At 41.5% G+C, this 20131-nt stretch overlaps 1 protein-coding gene across 1 annotated transcript in view; it reads right to left on the bottom strand.

Annotated features, from left to right (window-relative positions):
- COL28A1 (collagen type XXVIII alpha 1 chain) overlaps positions 1-20131 on the bottom strand; it is a 158693-nt gene that overhangs the window by 8733 nt on the left and 129829 nt on the right. Inside the window, exons 28-33 of the mRNA XM_069462091.1 lie at positions 15869-15937; positions 15258-15338; positions 15133-15168; positions 9882-9918; positions 7392-7940; positions 5714-5871 (exon numbers count right to left, since the gene is read on the bottom strand). Of these exons, the coding sequence (XP_069318192.1) occupies positions 5714-5871; positions 7392-7940; positions 9882-9918; positions 15133-15168; positions 15258-15338; positions 15869-15937 (930 nt within the window). The remainder of the gene's footprint in view (positions 1-5713; positions 5872-7391; positions 7941-9881; positions 9919-15132; positions 15169-15257; positions 15339-15868; positions 15938-20131) is intronic.

Raw genomic sequence — 20131 nt, 5'->3', positions numbered from 1 at the left:
GGGTGGGCTGTGGAGAAAGGGGAGTTAAAGGATGGAAAAGACGCAAGAAGGAAAAGGAGACTTTGAGCAGCTTGTGTGATGACAATGGCAGGGAAGAAATGAGCCGATACGGGGACTGGTCATGGGGTCCCACTGAGACAGAGACTGGACTTGGGGGACAGCCAGCAAGGTTGGCTGCTGTGCTGGTCTTCTGTAGTGTACGTGGGTACAGAAGAGCATTTTCCTCATAGAAATGAGGAGCCTGCATCTAGACTGGAGGCTGGCATTGAACTATACATCCTCCGGATGATATCAGGGGAAGGAGGAAACTCACAGCCCTCCTTTTCCTCCACTAAGCCTCCCCTGCCTGGTGCAGGAGCTACTGAGAGGGGCTCGTCCACGCTAGCTGGGCTGTCTCAGTCTCTGGGCTGCCGTGGAATCGCTCTGCACGGGAATCTGGCAGCCTCCTTTCTACAGGAAGAAAACGCCTCCGCCACCAGTTATCTAAGCTATTTGCAGTCAGAAATGATTTTTCATAATACAAGAAAGAAGTTTTTTGAAACAGTAGAGTTTTTTTTTCTTTCTACTTCTTCAAGGGGAAAAAAATCTAAAATATTATAAGAAATCAGCTCCAGTGAATAAACACCCTGTGTATGCATTGACATTATTAATGCAATTAGAATGGCAAAAAGTGACCTCATGCAAAAAATTAATATGCTTATTTGCTTAATGGACCATTACTGAATATAACCTGTTGGCCTGATCAAATGATGTTTACTTGATTTATTGCCTCGCTCCCATTTATATACTGGAAATCTTAATCCAACTGGCCAAATCCAGAAAGAATAAAGGAACGTGAAGTGTTAATGTTATGAATTCCATCAAATATAAGGATCTTTTTATGTACAAAATCTTTTTTTTTTTTTTTTTTTTTGAGACAGAGTCTCACTCTGTTGCCCAGGCTAGAGTGAGTGCCGTGGCGTCAGCCTAGCTCACAGCAACCTCAGACTCCTGAGCTCAAGTGATCCTCCTGTCTCAGCCTCCCGAGTAGCTGGGACTACAGGCATGTGCCACCATGCCCGGCTAATTTTTTCTATATATATTTTTAGCTGTCCATATAATTTCTTTCTATTTTTAGTAGAGATGGGGTCTCGCTCTTGCTCAGGCTGGTCTCGAACTCCTGAGCTCAAACGATCCGCCCACCTCGGCCTCCCAGAGTGCTAGGATTACAGGCGTGAGCCACCGCGCCCGGCCAAAATCTTTTTTTTAACAGTGTTAATTGATGGCTTTTTTTTTGAAGAAAATATTCAGATTTCTTTTTTTAGCTCAACACTTGCTGTAGCGGTCTCTAAGCATGTATTGAGCACCTACTGTGTGTAAAACAAAGCACTATTTTAGGTCACGAGTGGGACACAAAGTTTAATTAGACACAGATCATGTCCTCAGGAATGTAAACCCATTAATAAAGTTAAGGTATATTCATAAATAATTATTAACATAAAATGTGATAAATTCCAGAAGAAAGTATAAATTATCCTGAGATTGCAGGAGAGGGACAGAGTAGAATGAATGTATGTTTTTAGCTTCCCAAGACTGGCCTATAAGAGGAACAGAGCAGGCCGTTGCTTATATTAGGGATTTAGTAAAACTTGGGGCAATCCTTCTGCTTTCCATATTTCTCAACATACCTGTTCCCAGATATGTAGACTACATCTGAATCAGGATCAAGTCTCATTCCACAATTAGATGTGATGCTTAAACATTACTTCTTCTTTGAGATGGAAACCAACTGACTTAGATTTCACACTAAAGTGTAAATAGCGGATACAAATTTTCCCCTAAGAACAGACTTTGGTAGAAAGAAGAGGAGGAAGGAAAGGACAGAGCTAGATATTTTAAGGAAGTGATAGAAGGGACAAGAAAGAAAAGACAGACAGACACCAAAAGAGAAATGATACTTCTGAGATCATTGTTTACTTGCTTTGCAGTGTTCCCTAGGGTAGGATCAGGAATAATCTGAGAATCTAAAGCTTTTGACAGAGTCACTTGATTCTAGATAAATTTGTAATTATACTTATTAGATAAAGGTGGGTATGCACGCACAAAGATATGTTTTTGTATGTATGGGTGCATATACCACACACACACACTCACACACACGCACACAGAGTCATGCACCACATAACAAACAACATTTTGGGCAACCATGGACTGCACAAATGACAGTTGTCCCATAAGATTGTAATACTGCACTTTTATTGTACCTTTTCTTTGTTTAAATACACAAATACTTACCATTGTATTATAATTGCCTACAGTGTTCAGAACAGTAACATGCTGTACAGATTTATGGCCTAGGAGCAACAGGGGTTGACAAAATTGCCTAATGACACATTTCTCAGGATGTGTCCCCGTCATTAAGCAATGCATGACTGTATATCAGAGATTTAAATGTGAATATAAATGCATGTATGTTTGTTCAGACTAAATATCTATTAGGAAATCATTGTTTAAAAAATTCAGTTTTGCCTTGGTGCTTCTGCAAAGAGAGTGAGGGTGAGAAGGTCTAGAGAAAGAGGAACTATCCGAGAAGCTCAAGTTCACTGTAAGCTCCCACTGTTGGGGTCAAAGGCCCCCAGAGAGACCTAACTGATGCTCAGTTTCCCTCCATGTTGCTCGTGATGTTATGAACTATTTTGGATGTACTCTTTTCATGACCTCCCCTCCCAGCTACTAGAACACTTCATCTTTTGTAGCCTGTTAATGTCATTTGTCTCTCAAGGCCATCAGACTTGCTGGGACATGATACAGAGGCACGTTCTTGCTGTTCCTTATTCTGTGTCATGACTGCCTTGAGTGTCCCTCAGGCACCTCTGCTTTACATGGTGTAAACTGAACTTATTATTACCTCTGTAAAAAACCCACCTTACTGCCTGTATTCTCCATCTCAGTATATGATGTTTTAATCCATGCCATCTTGAAGCCAGAAACCCAATAGTAATACCCAAATCCCTTCCTCTCCCTAACCTCCAATCCATTCAATCACTATAGTCAATTCTATCCCAGAAATGGCTTCAATCTGTGCCTCTTTTTACTCCCACTGGCCCTGCCTTCATGCAGAGCCTTGTTATCTTCCACCTGGACCCTCCCACCTTACATCCCAGTGTCCTCACCTCCCCCTCCTAGGTATCTTTCACTGCAACCACGGTTATACTTTTTGTGGACCAAGTATGACCATTTGAGCCTGGCTTTAAAAACTCCTCTGCTGTGTCTGGCTGCCTAGCCTGTGGATGAAGTTCAAGCTCCTTGACTTGACACATGAAACCATTTATAATTAGTCCTCAAATTACCTGTCCAGCTTTAACTCTCACCATTCTGCCACACACACACCCCCTATGCTACAATTAGACTGAACTTGACTTTCTTGAAATGCCATGCCACTTTGGAATCCTCCTCTTCCCACAGGTTCTCTTTGCTGGAAACACATTTTATCCTACTCTTCCCTTGAAAAACTCCTAGTGATTCTAAAAACTTGGCTCAATGCTACCTCCTCTGTGAAGCCTTCTGTGATAGACTAAAGGTTTGTGTCCCTCCAAAAATTCATATACTAAAACCTGAATCCCCAACGTGATGGTATTTGGAGGCGGGACCTTTGTCTGGGGGGTAATTAGACCATGAGGGTGGAGCCCTCATGAATGGGATTAGTGCCCTTGTGAGACATGAGAGAGATGAGCCGTCTCTCAGCCATGTGCGGACACAAAATTGTGGCTGTCTATAAGCCAGGAAGCAACCCCTCACAAACACCAGATTTTGGACTTCCCAGCCTCCAGAACTATGAGAAATAAATGTTTGTTGTTTAAGCCAGTCTATAATATTTTTGTTATAGCAGCCCAAGCAGACTGAGATACTTTCCATTACATTCTCTTCCTCCATAGCTCTGCTAAAACTCCTAATGCATCCTGTACTTACTTTGTCTCCCTCACAGAATGTGGGCTTCTCTCAGGCACAAACTGTGTGTTAAGAGCCACCACCTAGCACAGCAGTAAATGATCAATACATGCTACTGGAATTCACTGGTGTTAATATAACAAAAATTTGATTCAGTGATTATGAGCAGGACTCAGTTTATATATCACTTCCTGGATTAAACCTGAGCTTGTTCTTGTTTAGGAAGACTTTAGAAAGGGACATGGGACTAGGGGAGGGACAAAGTGATAAGTCACACAAACAGACAAGGCCCTAGTAGCAGACAGACTATGTACATTATTGTCTGTAATTTATTTTAAAATGCTCAAACCTCTGTGGGCCAAATCCAAGTCACCATCTGTTTTTATAAGCAAGTCTGATAAGACTATTTTTATAAAATAAGCCATGATCATTCATTTAAGTATTGTCTGTGGCTACTTTTGCACTTCAAAGGCAGAGTTGAGTATTTGAAACAGAAAGCCAATGGCCTACAGAGCCCAAAGATTTCAGTATATGGGCCTTACAAACAGAGTTTGCTGACCCCTGGTATAGACCATGTGGTATAAATGTGTGTGTTAATTTCAATCCACAATCTAGGGGCAGTTTCTGTCGCCCCAATTAGAATTACTCATTTCAGAGTCTGTTAGTATTTAATCAAATAGAAACGTGTTAGAGGCCTTTCTGCCCTTTTTCGAATAGGGTATAAAAATCTAGTGAGTCATATAGTCTGTGCCCTTAGGAATGGTATCCTAGGCCTGATCCCTAAATGGCCCTTGGTCAAGCTATGAATCTGGATGTTTCTCAGGGCCTTAGTCTAACTAGACCGTTAGCTAAATCCTGATGTTAGCGAAATCCTTGCTCATGATGACTTTTCATGTACATGAAACCATCATAAAAGGACAGTTCAGGGACTTCACTGACTTACAGAGTGGGGCACAACTGCTGTGTGCCTGCTTGCCAGAGGATGTCCATGTGTGTAGCAGAAATTGGTTGAGACTTGCGTTAGTTGTAACTTGGTGGGAAAGAGACTAGCACTCACTAGTAACAATGGGAGGCTCCCCAATTTTTATCTAAAGGAATCGAATAGTTGCTCATGATCTGATTGGCTGAAGTTAGTTGCCAGAAACTTGCAATGAGGATGGCCACGTTTGTCTGAATACACTCAGGAGGTAGTTCTTCTCCTACCACATGATTAAGGGAGCTCTGACACAGAGCTTTGCACCATGTGCCTGTGTGTCCTCTCTCCCGGTCCCCACTGTGAGCACAGGAGGTGGAAGCTAAATGACCAAGAGTATGGCTTTAAGCCTGGGAGACAGGCCATCTGGGCATGTACACATACTGAAAAAACTTGAGCGGGTACAAAGTGGGGAGTGTATGCACCATTGGAGGGGAGACAGCTGTACTCTGATATGAAAGAATCTGCACAGCATGGCAATTGGATGAATGCAAATATTATAGTGTTAATTTGTTCTAGCATGCATGATTACTTTGGTGGTGATAGGGGTACAATGTAAAAATATTTTGCAACGTTTAATCAATAATTGTTTATAAAGTATGGAATTTTTAAAAATGTCATATTCATGTTTACAACCCCCAAAGCTATTTCAGAACTGGAAATCTAGAGTCAAGATACTAACATTTAGAGCCAAGGACTTGAAAATACACATACCCCAGCTGATTCTTGATGGTGCCGAGCAAAATGGTCTTTGATACAAAACAGGAAGAACATGCATTTGAAGGTCACAAAGTAAGAGAGACAGTCACTTACTGACTCAGAAGCTTCTTTTTGAGGCTCTGGAGTAGGTTCACCAAGTTCTTCCTCCAATATCCCAAGTCCAGGTTGACGTGACGATGAACCAAAAATTTGAACGAGATAGGTATCAAAATCCTCACAAATTTTTGTAAACAATTTTTTCTTCAGGGTGTCTTTTAAAAGAGAAGTAGAAAAGGGAGATAGTAGAAGCAATGAAACATTACTTAAAACCTGTTTAAAGAGATCTGTACTCTCCTGAAAATAAGCAATTTCCCATTACTTGCAATCAACTGCTAAGTGAACTAACTTATAAGGCATTTTTACATCATCTGTATGAGGCCATCTAAACTAATTTAATATCATATGATGGCACAAAGAGGCAAAAGAATGATTTAAATGCTTGTTTAAAGTGTCTGTTAACTGTGAATTACTCTATATAAAGGGATAGCCTCATCCATAATAAGTTGAATAGGCTATTACCTCTGGTTTTAGGGATAGCAAAAGGCCATCCAATCCAAAAATATATTCTTCACTGACTATAATAAATTACTAACTCCTTCAGGAAAGATGATAAAGCTCTTCAATGATTAAAATATAAGTTGGCTCTAAAATGTCTCTGGCCACTCTAACACATTCACAACCCATTGAGATTAAATATATAAGGTCAACCCACCAGTCACCCAGAAGGGTGTTGAGGAAATGGAACTGCAGGTTAGAAAGCTCTGGAGAGGGAGAGATATGGAAAAGGGAAAGCTTCTGAGCATGGCATGCTATCCACGGGGCCAGCTGTGCTGGAGCTGGAGTAGGCAGGGCATGGGGCATTGAGGGTCTGTGCCCCCCAACCCATGCCCTCTCCCAGGTGGGTGGAGGAGGAAGGATAGAGCCAAACTGAAGCATGCAACCATGCTAAGAATAACTTCCACTTACTCTACCAGCTTGCCAGGTACAGGCCCCACCAGAATGAGTCATCAGTTTCCAAAGAATTGGAATATAATTTCACTGTAAAGTGATACTGGCCATAATTTAATCACAGATGAGTCAGTGTCCTAGATGCCTCGTTAATAAACATCAGTTAATGTGAAAAGGTGAACTTAGCATAGGGAAGCCCATCTGATTGGCATTGACTGTACAATGGACATCTAAAAGGTTGTTCTTTATGATAAATTCCTGACATCAACCTGTCTACTCATCATTATCTGTTTTCATAAAAATAGAGAATAGAGCATGCCCTCGAAATAATCCCAGTTACTTGCATTTCTCATCTCTCTAGATTACCAAAACATTTTTCCTTCAACATGCACTTCTTAATTCATTTTGATCAAGTCTGTTTTCTGCCCTGCTACCTGGTTGCTCAGTCCCTTAGTTTAATTAAGCAACTTTCTGAACATTAACCAATCTTAGCAATACTCCCTAGTCCCATTCTTTCTTTTCATCCCTGTCCATTGACTGTGGAGCCCAGTTAACTCCAAGGCCAACTCACACTTATCACACATGGATAAAGACAAGGGATTGTACCCTCCAAACTGGATGATACTAAACTTTTTTACCTTCTGTAGTTTATGTGTTACAGTTTAATGTTGGCATAAACCTTATTAACCTCCCGATTTCCCTGTTGGGTAAGGATAATCCAGTGATGTGGCACTTGGAAAAACAATGCAAATTCCTTTCCCCTGGGAAAGACAAGCTTCCTTACCTTGAAGGGTAAAGAAGTCATCAAATTGATAAACATGCTCTGGGTCAGTAGCAATTAGAATCATTTCTTTGCGGAATATTTCAAAGTTGGGGTCATTTTTCTTCACCACTCCAATGACAAATATCTCCACATTGGCATCACTGGCGTTCTTCACTGCTTCCGTCAGTTTCCTTTTATCTCGGGAATCCATCTGCCCATCAGTGATGACCAAGGCTACCTTCTTAACGCCTGGCCTCGCATCCTCGAACATGTCATTGGCTGCTTGGAGAGCAGTGGCTGTGTAGGTGCCTTCTCCCAGATACTGCATGTTGTCCACAGCCAGCTTGAAGTCGTCCTTGCTGGAGAACTGCTTCAAATTGGCCACCTTCTCCACCTTATGGCTGTAGTTGATTATACCTATGCGGGCTGTGGTGAGGTCCAGAGCAACCCGGTCAGCCAGAGTCTTCACAAAATTTTTGATGATCTGGAAGTTCTCTGGCCCCACACTTTCTGAGCTGTCAATCACAAACAGAAGCTCTAGTGGAGTCTCTTTGCATTTGGGCCCACAACCTAAAAGATGAACGTTCAGACAGAAACGTTGCAGGAATGAAAATCAAAGCATCACTGATTGGCATCACACTGAGGAGGGGAGCGGAGAGAAGGGCACAAATGAACCCGAGACCTGTATCACCACCTTCCTTTTCTGTGATTGTGAAGACAGCGGACAACTCTCTCCCTTCTGGATTCTACATTTGACTTTTTAAGAAATAATATATTGGGAAAAAACCCACTGTGGTGGATAAAATAATAAACACCTATGTGCCCATTTCTCAGATTTAAAAAATAAGATACTTTTAAAAGAGTTGGCACACCCTGTGTATGCTCTCCCAGTTACATCCCTCCCCTTCTGCCCAAGAGGTAACCACTGTCCCCGATTTGCTCTTTATCACTCCACCATTTGTATTTAATCTGAACCTGAATCTGAAAGCTGATATTTCAGTCTTCAACCACATTCTTATATGAAAATGGAAACTTGCTCACTGGCTAGGCCAATGGTTGAAGTAATAGGATGAAAAATTTTAATTGTGGGGGAAGGATTGGGGCCTTAAACTACACAAGAATAGCTACCCCTAACTACTCTAGTTTATATCCCCAGTCACCAACAATGACAACTATGGTGACTTCCACGTTATCAAGGAGGCGAGCAGTATATCCATACTATGAAATCTTCTGAGGGAGTGATCCCAGGGAACGCTGGTCAATAAAAAACTTCTATTTAGGTCAATAGATACGCATTTGTTTTATTTATTTCTTGAAACAGAGTCTCTGTCTGGGTTAGAGTGCGGCTAGAGTGCTGTGGCATCAGCGTAGCTCACAGCAACCTCAAACTCCTGGGTTCAAGCAGTCCTCCTGCCTCAGCCTCCCGAGTAGCTGGGACTACAAGTGTGCGCCACCATGCCAAGCTAATTTTTTCTACTTTTAGTAGAGACGGGGTCTCACTCTTGCTCAGGCTGGTCTCAAACTCCTGAGCTCAAGCTATCCTCCCGCTTCAGCCTCCCAGAGTGCTAAGATTACACGTGTGAGCCACTGCACCTGGCCAATAAACAACCATTTAAAGCAGTTGCCAGAGTCACCAGGGAACAGAAATTATCAGGGTTTCATTTCTTTCATATCTTCATGTTGCCCAATAACCCTACCACAGGAAACCATCAGGAAGCTGGGCGCTATTTTCACAGGGCCTCTAGAACCCAGAAGCCATGTCTAAATTGGCTATCACCATAGAGACTTCTAGGCTGGTTCTTAGCTCTGGAAGCTTTTAGGGGAATAAGCCAGTTCTGGGATTCTCTTTTTGGAAGGACGATTATTCCTGCCTCTGTTCACTTTAAACACAGAAGACTGTCTCATGATTATTCCATTAATCTCTTGCCTTTTGGCTAATCTTTTTTCTTCACTTCTTCTTTCTGGTAACTATTTTAAGTCTAAAGTGTTCAGCCATGAACGCATTTAGTACTTACAAAGCAAGATGAACTCCTGACTCTGTCCTCCTCCTGCCTTTGGGATTCAGTGCAACTCAAAACTCAATTGAGAAAGACTTTTTGGCTTCAGGAAAAACACAGACATTATAATCCCCAGCTAGGCTGGACTCAAATGCCAGCTGGGCTCTTCTAGTCATATTTCCTTTGTTGCATTTTTCCTCCTGAGCTCAGGTAAATGTCACTGAATACAAATGAGCACTGTGCTTGCAAAAGACCTCGCTGCCTACACACTCTGGGCCCACACCTTCACACGCCTTAACCAGCCTGGGAAGATGATTTTCCTTTCTTAAATCAGAACTCCCACAGCCTCTCTTGCTGCTTTCTTTCAATTCCCCATTGACTTTTCAAATGAGCTTCAAACTTTCCCAGTAGCTATATAATGTACATCTTCCAGTGAACACATTATCCCACCAACACAGTATATAGTGGGGCTAGTACTTTAAAGTGATAATTTTTTTTGATAGTTAAGTCTTACCACATATTTCAATAATAAGTTTGATAATTTCTTCTTTCTGGGGGAAAAAAGGAAAATGTATTAACATTAAATGTATGGCTGTAATATTTTTTCCTATAGTCATAAAAGATAAAATCAGCATTGGGCCATTTGATTTAATCCTTCCACTGCAGAAAATAACATAAATAACACAGAGGTTAAAAGTTAGATATAATATATCATAACTAAAATGGGTTTGAGTGGTGAAGCTAAATAGTTCTGACTTTTGGAGTTCAAATTGCAGCTCCAGCATTTATCAACTATGTGACCCTGGTCATTAGATGACCTAAGAGCATCTCTGTGTCAGGACTGTGGTGTGGATTAAGTGAGGTTAATGTACACACTGGCCCAGGGTCCAGCAACTCTAACACTACCTACAGTGGCATGGTGCAACGCATGCATTCAGTTATATGACTAAAGCCACAGGTGTTGAGCAACCAAGACTAGCCCTGGGACCTAAAGAGAACTCATTCTATCCTATATTCTCTCTTTCTTTTCTGTACTAATCCACGATTTTGCGAGTTCCCTCCTTGGTTTCTTAATACTCCCACTTTGGCTCTTCCATGAAACATGCCCATGTTCCTGAATGCCCCCTCCTTGTCCTGCTGCCCGGGAGCTCCATCAGAAGGGCCTGAGATAAGCTGGGTCCTAGACGTAAACCCACCAGTGCCCTGCCCTGTGCAGAGTGTTTATAAGTAACTGGGATGAGAGTAGAAAAGGCAGGATTCTACACTTGCCAAAGCCTTGAAGCAGAAAGGGATGAGTAACAGAAACTGGATCTCAACAGGAAGGAGCAGGGAACCCAAAGAAGATAAAATTAACAGGTACAAAAGTAAAATTTTATCTTTTTTTTTTTTGTGTGTGGTGTTTCCATAAGATTATATAATAGCAAAAGTAAAATTTTATCTTTTTTTTTTTTGATGTTTCCATAAGATTATATAATAGCAAAAGTAAAATTTTAAAGAACAAATCCATAATGACAGAATTGGGGTGGAGGTGATGTCTTTGGTATGTGGCTTAAAAGTAGCACATGTGGGGAATATTCAGGGTATTTTAACTTTTTAAACTATAAACTGAGTAAAAGTCAGTGATTCCAAGTGGCTATTTAAAAAGAACTTCCAATACACATACTGAGTTACACTAATACAATTATATAAAATGACGGAGTCAACAGCCATCTCTTTTTTCAGGCCTTGTCATACTTTTCCACATTTAGAGAGGCATTTAATAAACCTGAAACTAGAACATGAATAGAAAGGGAAAATGTATGTATTTATATATTTACATTAAGTTTATCTAGAAAGGGGAAATGTATATTTATATATTTATGTTTATGTTTAATTTTTTGTAAGTGGAGAAAATACAATACACTAAACCTTGTGGTTACAGTTTTTCACTTAACATCATATCATAATCAGTTTTCCATACTATTAAGGATTCTGAAAAACTTGATTATTGAAGTCGAATGTGTGGCCATCTGAAGGCCCTTTGATGCACAATGTCAAACTGCACTTCAGAAAAGTTGTAGTAACTGACACCTTTCAACAGCAGCATATAATAAAGCATGTTTTATTTAGATCCCCAATGCTGGTTATGATTATTATACGATCTTTGTCATTTGGTAGAGCAAAATATTCCATTGCTTTAAATAGCATCTGTTAAAAGTGAGGCTACATTTCATTTCGCATGCATGTTGCCAAGTTGTATTCTCTTGTGCATAGTCTTTGTATGTTCTGTGTCCCATTTTTTTTCTATTGGTGTTTTTTATTGACTTTTAAGAGTAATGCATATATCAGGTTTGGATTTCAATTCTTTTTAACATGTTTTTATGGCATAACCAGTTTTTAAAATGTTTTAAGTAGTCAATCTTTTCCTCATTAATATGAGGAATATGCTTTTAAGTGACTAGAATAGTTCATTCTTTCCACTAAAATTGTTCAATAACTGCCTTGGCTACTTGGTGCCATTGATGAAGTTCTCAAATTTATACCCATCAAAGGATTCACAGTCTAGTAGGAGGTAAACAAAAACTTCTATAAGAGCTATTCAGAGCCTGGGAACTATGTTGATCTGGGAACTCTAGGGGTGGGATGTGATCGTGGTCCAAAGAGGCAGACTTTGACCAGGTTGCAGGTGTGGGAGGAGTGTTTTGGGGGTGGGGGGTGTCAGCCTTCACACAGAGCACATTGCATTGCAGTACCCGGGTAAACTTATGACTCAGGGTGCATAGCAGAAAAAGCAACAAGAAATGTTGAAGACAGAGGGACTCGGGAAGGCCTTAGTGTGGTGTTGAAGGGCGTGAACTTTATCCTGGGCAGTGGGACTCACATGATCCCTAAGCAGGGAAGATCTCTGATCACACTTTTATTTAAGAGAGATGGTTACAGCAGCCAACAGAGGGGTTTGTGGTTCTTAAATAGTTCAGGCAAAAAAAAAAAAAAAAAGACAACAGAAGGCAGTGGTGGTGGAGGTGATGGATGAGGAGAAGTGGCCTGAAGGGACATTCCAGAGGAGAATGAGGGGTTGGAGAGTAAGTGGAAGCAAATAGTGGTGGTGCCATGGCTGAGATAGGGAGGGATGGGACCAGGCAGGTGGGGAGCTCACGAATAACAGCCCAGCGTGGGCCTGGCTGACCTTGACCCATCTATAGGATGTCCCCCTGGACATGTCCAGTGGGCAGCAGGACGTGAGGTCTGGTGCTCAGGAGAGTGGTCTAAGCTTAAGGTGAATTTAAGAAATGGCAGTGTACACCTGGCTGCTAAAACAGGGACTGAAGACGAGATTGCCTGGAGCAAGGCTTCTCAGCCTTCTCCTAACAAATGTGTTTCCCCCTCCCCCCATCTGATAAATATATTCTTTCTGTTTGTGCTATAAAAGCAATATTTTTATTTAACATATGCTATAAAACTAGCCTTTTCAAACCGTATATCCCCTTGTTTTAATGGTTGCCCCTCCCTGAGGGTTTGAAGACAGAAAAGGCTGAGGGCAGACACTGGGGATGTTGACACTGAGGGGACAGGTGGAGAGACGGAGCCTTTTTAGCTCACTTAGTGATGGTTGTTAAAACATTTATCTCCAACAATGGTATTTGCCTCTTAAAGGAGGAGTTTATTAGTCTGGAATGAATCTGCAGTTGATAGCTATTGGGGGATATGTTTGATTTGGGAGAGAAGCGGGTAAAGAGGGCTTTCAAGAATATCCCTCATGGCAGCAGCCTGAACTTGGCATTGGACAGGCCAACTCTAGCTAGAAGGGCTCTGCTATTTGCTAGCTAGGTGACTTTGGGCATATTGCTCAACCTTTCTGACTTAGCATGTCTTCAGTTGAAATGAAGGTACTGTCTACCTCATGGAGTTGTCAGGAAGATTAAATGTGGGGTCTTAGGTAAGAGGAGGCCATGGCTGCCGGCCTGCCCTCTTCTTTTTGCACCCTATCCCACACCAGTCCCACACTGCATGGGGTCTTGGCCAGCATTCATGCAGTGAACCATGTCCTCACTTCCAACCTTTGTCCAAATCCCCTGAAAACACCTGCCCCTTGGCCACTCTTGGCTGGGCCCATGTATACAGGCCAGTGCTCTTAGCTTTCCAAACCTGGGGCCATCTGGGCTGAGAATTCTGGAATTCCATCATTCCAGAGAGGAGGCATATGTGCAGGATGGTCTTGCCCTTTGGCCCCATGGACTCCTCACTCAGGAAGGAGAGCAGCTGGAGAAGGACTAGAGATCCACAGTGGGGCCCTCTAAAGTTTGGGCTCAGGCACCCTGCAGTCTTGGGGAAGGGTGGTACCAATGTGAAGAGGCCTAACACAGGACCTGACACACACTAGACTACATTTAATGCAAATTCTATTTTCCTTCACTCTTCTCTTCCTGCTAGTCTCTTCCTCTAGAATCTACAAAGCCAAAGTCAGCAGAATGATGTCCCCATTTCTAAGGTCTCTGACTCTTGGTTAAAAACCTTCCACTCAAGAGATAAAGCCTTTCTTGCCCCCAAACATCATCATGTGTCATTTTTTGCTCTGGGCCCCCATAACCACTTCCATCACAGCGTTTAGCACATTGCAGGGGAAACTCCTTTGCTTGGTTTTCTCTCCACTCAGCTCTGAGCTGCTTCAGTCCAGGGAACCGTCTCATTCTCCACTATTTCCCAAGTGCCTATGTCAGAGCCTGACCCAGAAGAAGGTTTATTTTAGACACCCAATAAATGTTGGTGAAATGAATGAATAAATGAACAAACAAAGGGATGAAGGAAACTATTCTCACTCCCCATGTTGGGAGAGGGCAGGTATAAAGCCCTGAGGAATGTTCCTCTGCTCAATTACATACACTCTCCCCTGCTACTTTTGGGGAAGAATTGCTGCTTCATCCACTGAAGGCACCTTTGGGGGTCTGACTTGTGTTGGGGAACAACAAAGAGAAAAAGGCAGACAGACCATAAAGCACATATGCAGCTCTGTGTGTCACAGGCCCAGCTCTGTGGCTTTCACCACCTGAACTCCCCTCTCACACCTGGATTTTCCAGGCACAGCCCATACGATCAGCATCCCCAGACCAAGACCCACGAGAAAAACAGAAAGGAAAAGCAGAAAAGGTCCCTTTTTCTCCACTCCAGGAAATGTAGTGCCTTCAAATCAGAAAGGAAGAATTAGACTTTGCTATAGAAATTCTAAAACTTTCCCACCCATGAGACTTCAAAGAGACAGATTTCTGTTTTTAATGGTGCGGAGAAAAGAACAGGGAAACCTTTGTAGATGCCCAAGAAATAAATATTGAATAAGTGAATCAATACATAAATGTCATCCCAATTTCATGATTGCCATTCTCTGCAGAGCACTTCCTAAAGGACCTTGTTCAGGAAAAAGAGAGCTCCCATTCTGAAATGAGAAGAGCCACATAAAATACAAAGTCACTTGATCCAATGGCTTCTTTGAAACAGCTCACCTCCTTGTTGCCAAGGTAGCAACGCGATCCTTTCTCCTAGGGCTCAGAGACAGTAGTCCCCACCTCCACCATGAGTCGAGTCCAGGCCAGGCTGCCTGGTGTTATTTCCCCCTCACATTTAGATTCAATTACCTCATTCATCTAAGTCACCACTGGGCTGGTAACAGTCACACTCATTTAAATAGCACCTGGAATTCTACATCCAAAGAATTCATAATTTGAAAGCTAAAACATGAATGCAATAATCTTGTAAGCACAAGCCCTCAATTACTCTCTACGAGGGATACTCACTGTAAGTCCTTGGTCTCCTTTTGGTCCTTGTAACCCCTACTTAGTGGAAGAAGAGTAACAGTCAATATAGGTTGGAACCAGTTAGAGTATAAAATCATAGTGAGACTTTAAAAACTCCTCCTTGCCTGCATCCCTGGAGCTCCGGGCTCTCCGATTTCCCCTTTATCACCTTTCTTTCCCGCATCGCCCTGTTCTCCATGCTCTCCCTTCATAATACAAAAAACAGATAAGTTCAGAAGTGGATATTAAAACCAAATGAGAAAAACTCTACAATTTGATTTACTTGCAGCTGGTATCTCCTAAACACATGCTGTTCTTGTGGAGACAAACAATAGTTTATTTATATTCCTTCAGATACCATAATCTAATTCCTGATGAACCAGAAATCTCAAAGTGAAGAGATCTTGAGATACCATCTGATTAGCTCACTGCCTTCAGGACATTCAACTATTATGTAATTTACCAGATAACTGAGTTGTCTGGTATTTCCTACACGGTATGTTGTAAGGATTTATTTCCTTATTAGCTGGCTTCTGAGAACGAACAAGAGGAGATTTTTATAAAGTGAGCATGTTTATAGGTAGAAATGCATAAAGATTTAATTTCAAGTGGATTTTTTTTTCCCCTGAGAGTTATAAGGAGGAGCATGAAACACACATAAGAGGTCATCTAAAGTTAAAGCTAAGCTATTGAGATCCTAAGCCTAAACATTTCTCTAAGATGCTGAAGCACTTACCTTCTGGCCTGGGAGGCCAAGGCCCATAGTGCCCTTTGGCCCTGGAAAGCCTCGAGGTCCTTGTTCCCCCTGTGCAGGATATGAGAAAGAGATGTTCCTATTAATTTCCCAGAATAACTCAGAATAACACAGTTTAAAACTGCATTGTTGCATCATCTACCATATCTTAGTAGGCAGGGATTGGTGGTCTTCTTGAATCAGTTCACAGCTGAGAGAATAAGTAGTCTGTCTTTATGTGCATTTTCACTTTCCATGTTTTCAGTTACTCATCATCAACCGCAGTTGGAAAATAATGAGTACAGAACAATGAGATATTTTGAGAGCGAGAGAGAGGAGAGAGAGAGACCACATTCACATAACTTTCATTATGGCATATCATTATAATTTTTCTATTTTTGTTATTGGTTATTGTTGTTAACCTCCTGTGCCTAATTTATAAATTAAATTTTATTATAGGTATTATGTATGGGGAAAAAACATAGCATATATGTGGTTCCGTACTATTTGCAGTTTCAGGCATCCACTGGGGATCTTGGAACATACTATAATCTTTTCCCACCAGGAACACTGAGAGTATTGGGAACCCCAGAACTGTGGAACGGGATCGGTATCAGTTAAGTAAGACCTAAACATTAAACTAACACTTGGATTCCAAGCTGAAGATTCAAACAGAAGAAAGGAGAAAAATCTGTGTGTTTCCAAAGATAGTACTTATAACACAGGTGTCACGAAGGGGGATAGGCGGGAATGTGTAGGTAACACAGACCAACCTCGTGACGCCCACTGAAGAACCTGCTCTACTGGGAGTGGGTCTGCAGCCTGCTCCTGCGTGTGCAGGTTGGGAGGGTCTGCCTACACGCAGACCACGCACGTGGCAGCCCACACGGTGATGTGAAGGACCATGGGAGACACCTGCCTGAGATTCTAATATCCTCTGTCCAATCAAAAAGAAAACAAAAAACAAATATTATGAGAAAGGTATCCTCTTAAGAAGGATGTCTCAGTAAAGGACACTTTGGTATAAATTTGTTTTCTCAGATTTTTTGTGGAGGTGAATGAGGACACCCTTCATTCAATGAGGTGTATGACAGGAAGGCAGCTTCGGGTTGTCAGGGAGATGCTTCAGACCATTGGCACCTGAGTCAGGAGGTCCAACTGCCAGGTATAAGGGAGATTAAAGGTTTATAGGAGAACACTGAAAGGAAATCTGTGGTTAGCTTTGTCCCAACCCCAAAGAACCGTGTGAAAAACAACAGAGCTGGGACTATGGTGAGATGGTGAATTACCACTGGGAGTTAGATATTTAGATAAAGTGGATCCAGAAAGAATTCCATACCTTTCTGACAATTACTCAGAATAATTATTTCTTTTACAACATTTTAGATTCCTATAGTAGCTAATAGGGTGTCCAATAAATGTTTATGACTAACTAGCTAGCTGCCTTTAAGAAAAACACAATTTCTTAGCAAAGCTGAAGGCTTTTGAGGCTTCATTGCTATGCCCTGAAAGAAAAACCTCAGAGTAGCCAATTATCATGTGAGAATCAGTTCCATGTTCAGGAATTCATTTTGTATGACTTCAGAATATAAACATTTTTCTATATAATTGTTAACACTCTAGCTATTCCAGGCATCCAAGTTTCCCTATAATAAAGGCATTTTTTTTTCTTTTAAATCACTAGTTTTCCTTCCAAGTACTTAAAGGATTCCTGTAACTTTCAGAGTAGACTATCTGGCTAAAAGCCTTTAGCAAGTAAGTCCATGTCTTAGCTTGGCAGAGGCAAATGCTATTCAGTAATATTTTTTCTTTATAATCTCAGGAAAATGATAGACAATGATTTGTATGCGTGTCAGAAGCCACTGCAGGAAAGAACCTGTCTATCAGAGGTATAATTAAATCTAAATTTCAAACCCAGCTTCTTAGTCACTATATCAGTATATTCCATTCTTAGATGTGTCCTGCTAAAAATGTGATCTTTTTTTATGTGCATGACAGTATCATTTATTATGCTGCAAAATTATAAACAACCTGGATGCCCAGTAAAAAGGAGAACAACCAAGAAAAGTATATGTCTTATTCCCTAGGTGGCAAGAAACATAAAGCAAGCAGAGAAACGGATCTCGATTAATGCACCCTACCAACAAGAGGCAGCACCCCTTTGCCTGAGAAGCAAGTGCAACTTCATAAAACTAAAGCCACGTAGACCAGAACAGGGTGAGACAGTGGAAAATGCACTCCACTATTCAGCTGATGAAATGGAGGAGGAATGTATTGGCTACTGTATGATAAAGCACTTATTCTAGTAAGACTCAGAAAAAATTAAGTTGCACACCCTTCCTGGAGGTCATGCAGCGCACCAAGGCCTGGCCCCGGTCACCTGGGGTCCCCAGCCAGACTACATGGGTAGCAGAGACAGAGCAGGTACAGGGGCCAAAATGTGATAGTTTTAATTTTTCAGATGATTGTTTGTTCTCTGGGAGAGAAATTTCTAAGGATAATACACAACTACATTAATATTTTAATAGTTTTTTTTTTTACTGGTATGTCAAGAAAGAATAGTTTTTCTTTCCAAATGTTTTCTTAGTAAGGTGCAGTAAGAAAAAGATCAAATCCATAGGTGATCAAAAATTATAAAATGGATGTCTGGCTTCTGCTTAGAGTGTGGATAAGTGGGGGAAAATGTTGCTCTCATTCTTACAACAACAAAAAAATGCTAACTAATCTTTTAAGTCACAACTTTTCTTGAATTCATCACAGAGCTACAGTGGCAGGGCAACCAGCTAACTCAGCATCCAAGGAAACTCAGGATCCTCCAAGGAGAGACAGAACTTGGACACCCACTTACCTGGAGGAGATGCCAGATGTTATACAAGCCAATAAGAAGAATTCAGCTAAAATTTTTAACAAATTGCAAAGGCCTAGTGTGGGCTAGCATGAGAGGACAGGACCCCTGGGAGCTGCAGGCACAGGGGAGATGACATCCACTCACAGGCTCTTCTCTAGGGACTTCACCCATGCTCAAGAGAAAGACTAGGAGCAGAGCTAGAGTCCAGAGAAAGCTTCCCTTGTGGTGCAGGCCCGGGGAGGGAAGCAGCAGGCATCAGTGGCTCAGTCGGTTTGGGCTACTATAATAAAATACCATAGATGACGTGCCTTACAAACAACAGTAGTTTATTTCCCACAGTTCTGGAGATTAGGAAGCCCAGGATCAAGGCACTGGTGGATTCAGTATTTGGTGAGGGTCCATGTCCTGGTTCACAGATAGTGCCTTCCTGGTGTGTCTTCACATGGTGGCAAGGGCAAGGCAGCACCCTGGGGCCTCTTTTTTAAGGGCACTAATCCCATGCCTGAGGGTGGAAGCGACCTAATCACCTCCCAAAGGCCCCAGTTCCTAATACACCACCTTGGGGGTGAAGATTTCAGCATATGAATTTGGGGTGGGGAGACACAAATATTCAGACCATATTCTGTTTCCTTGGAAACAGAATAAAACCTGTGGCAATGAACGAACCTGGGCCCAGACCTTTAGACATGCCCTGCTGCTCGGGGAGGGTCAGAAAACCATGGTCAGCCCAGACCATTAGATGCCGCCTATGAGTTTGCTAGAACCTAGTAAACTGTACACTAAAAAGGGAAATTTTTACTGGATGTAAATAATCCTTCATTAAAGAATGAAAAAATTTCTTTAAAAAATTTAAAAGATTTATTGTACACTTGGCAAAATTTGAATGAGGTCTATAGATTAAATAGTATTGTATCAATGAATTTTTTTTATGTTTATCACTGTATCGTGTTATGGAAGAGAATGTGCTTTTTTGTAGCAAAAAATACTGACGTATGTAGGGGTAAAGAGGTACCATATCTGCAACTTACTCTCAAAGGTTTCAGAAAAATAACATGCGTGTGTGTACACACAGACACATACATATACACACAGAGTTTAATAAAGCCAGTGTGGTAATGTTAACATTTAGGGAATCAGGGTAAAGGGCATATGAGAATTGTTTGAACTGTCTTTGTAAAGATTCTGTAAGGCTGAAATTATCTCAAAGTAAAAGCTAAACATTAAAATAATATACAAAAGGAGTGCATGATTGAATGGATGAATGCACTGAATGGTTCCAAAAAGATGTCACCAGCCCAGCAGCTGAAGCATGTGAATATACAGGTACTTTTCCTACCCAAAGTTTGGGAGCCCACAGGCTAGAAGAATACCAAGAGACCTAAGAAAGACAAAGCCACAGATGTGGATTTCCCCCTACC

This window comes from Eulemur rufifrons, chromosome 29 (genome assembly GCF_041146395.1).
Source record: "Eulemur rufifrons isolate Redbay chromosome 29, OSU_ERuf_1, whole genome shotgun sequence".
Lineage (NCBI taxonomy): Eukaryota > Metazoa > Chordata > Mammalia > Primates > Lemuridae > Eulemur > Eulemur rufifrons.
Note: the sequence above shows the minus strand (reverse complement) of the source record. Positions and strands in the feature narration are given on the sequence as shown.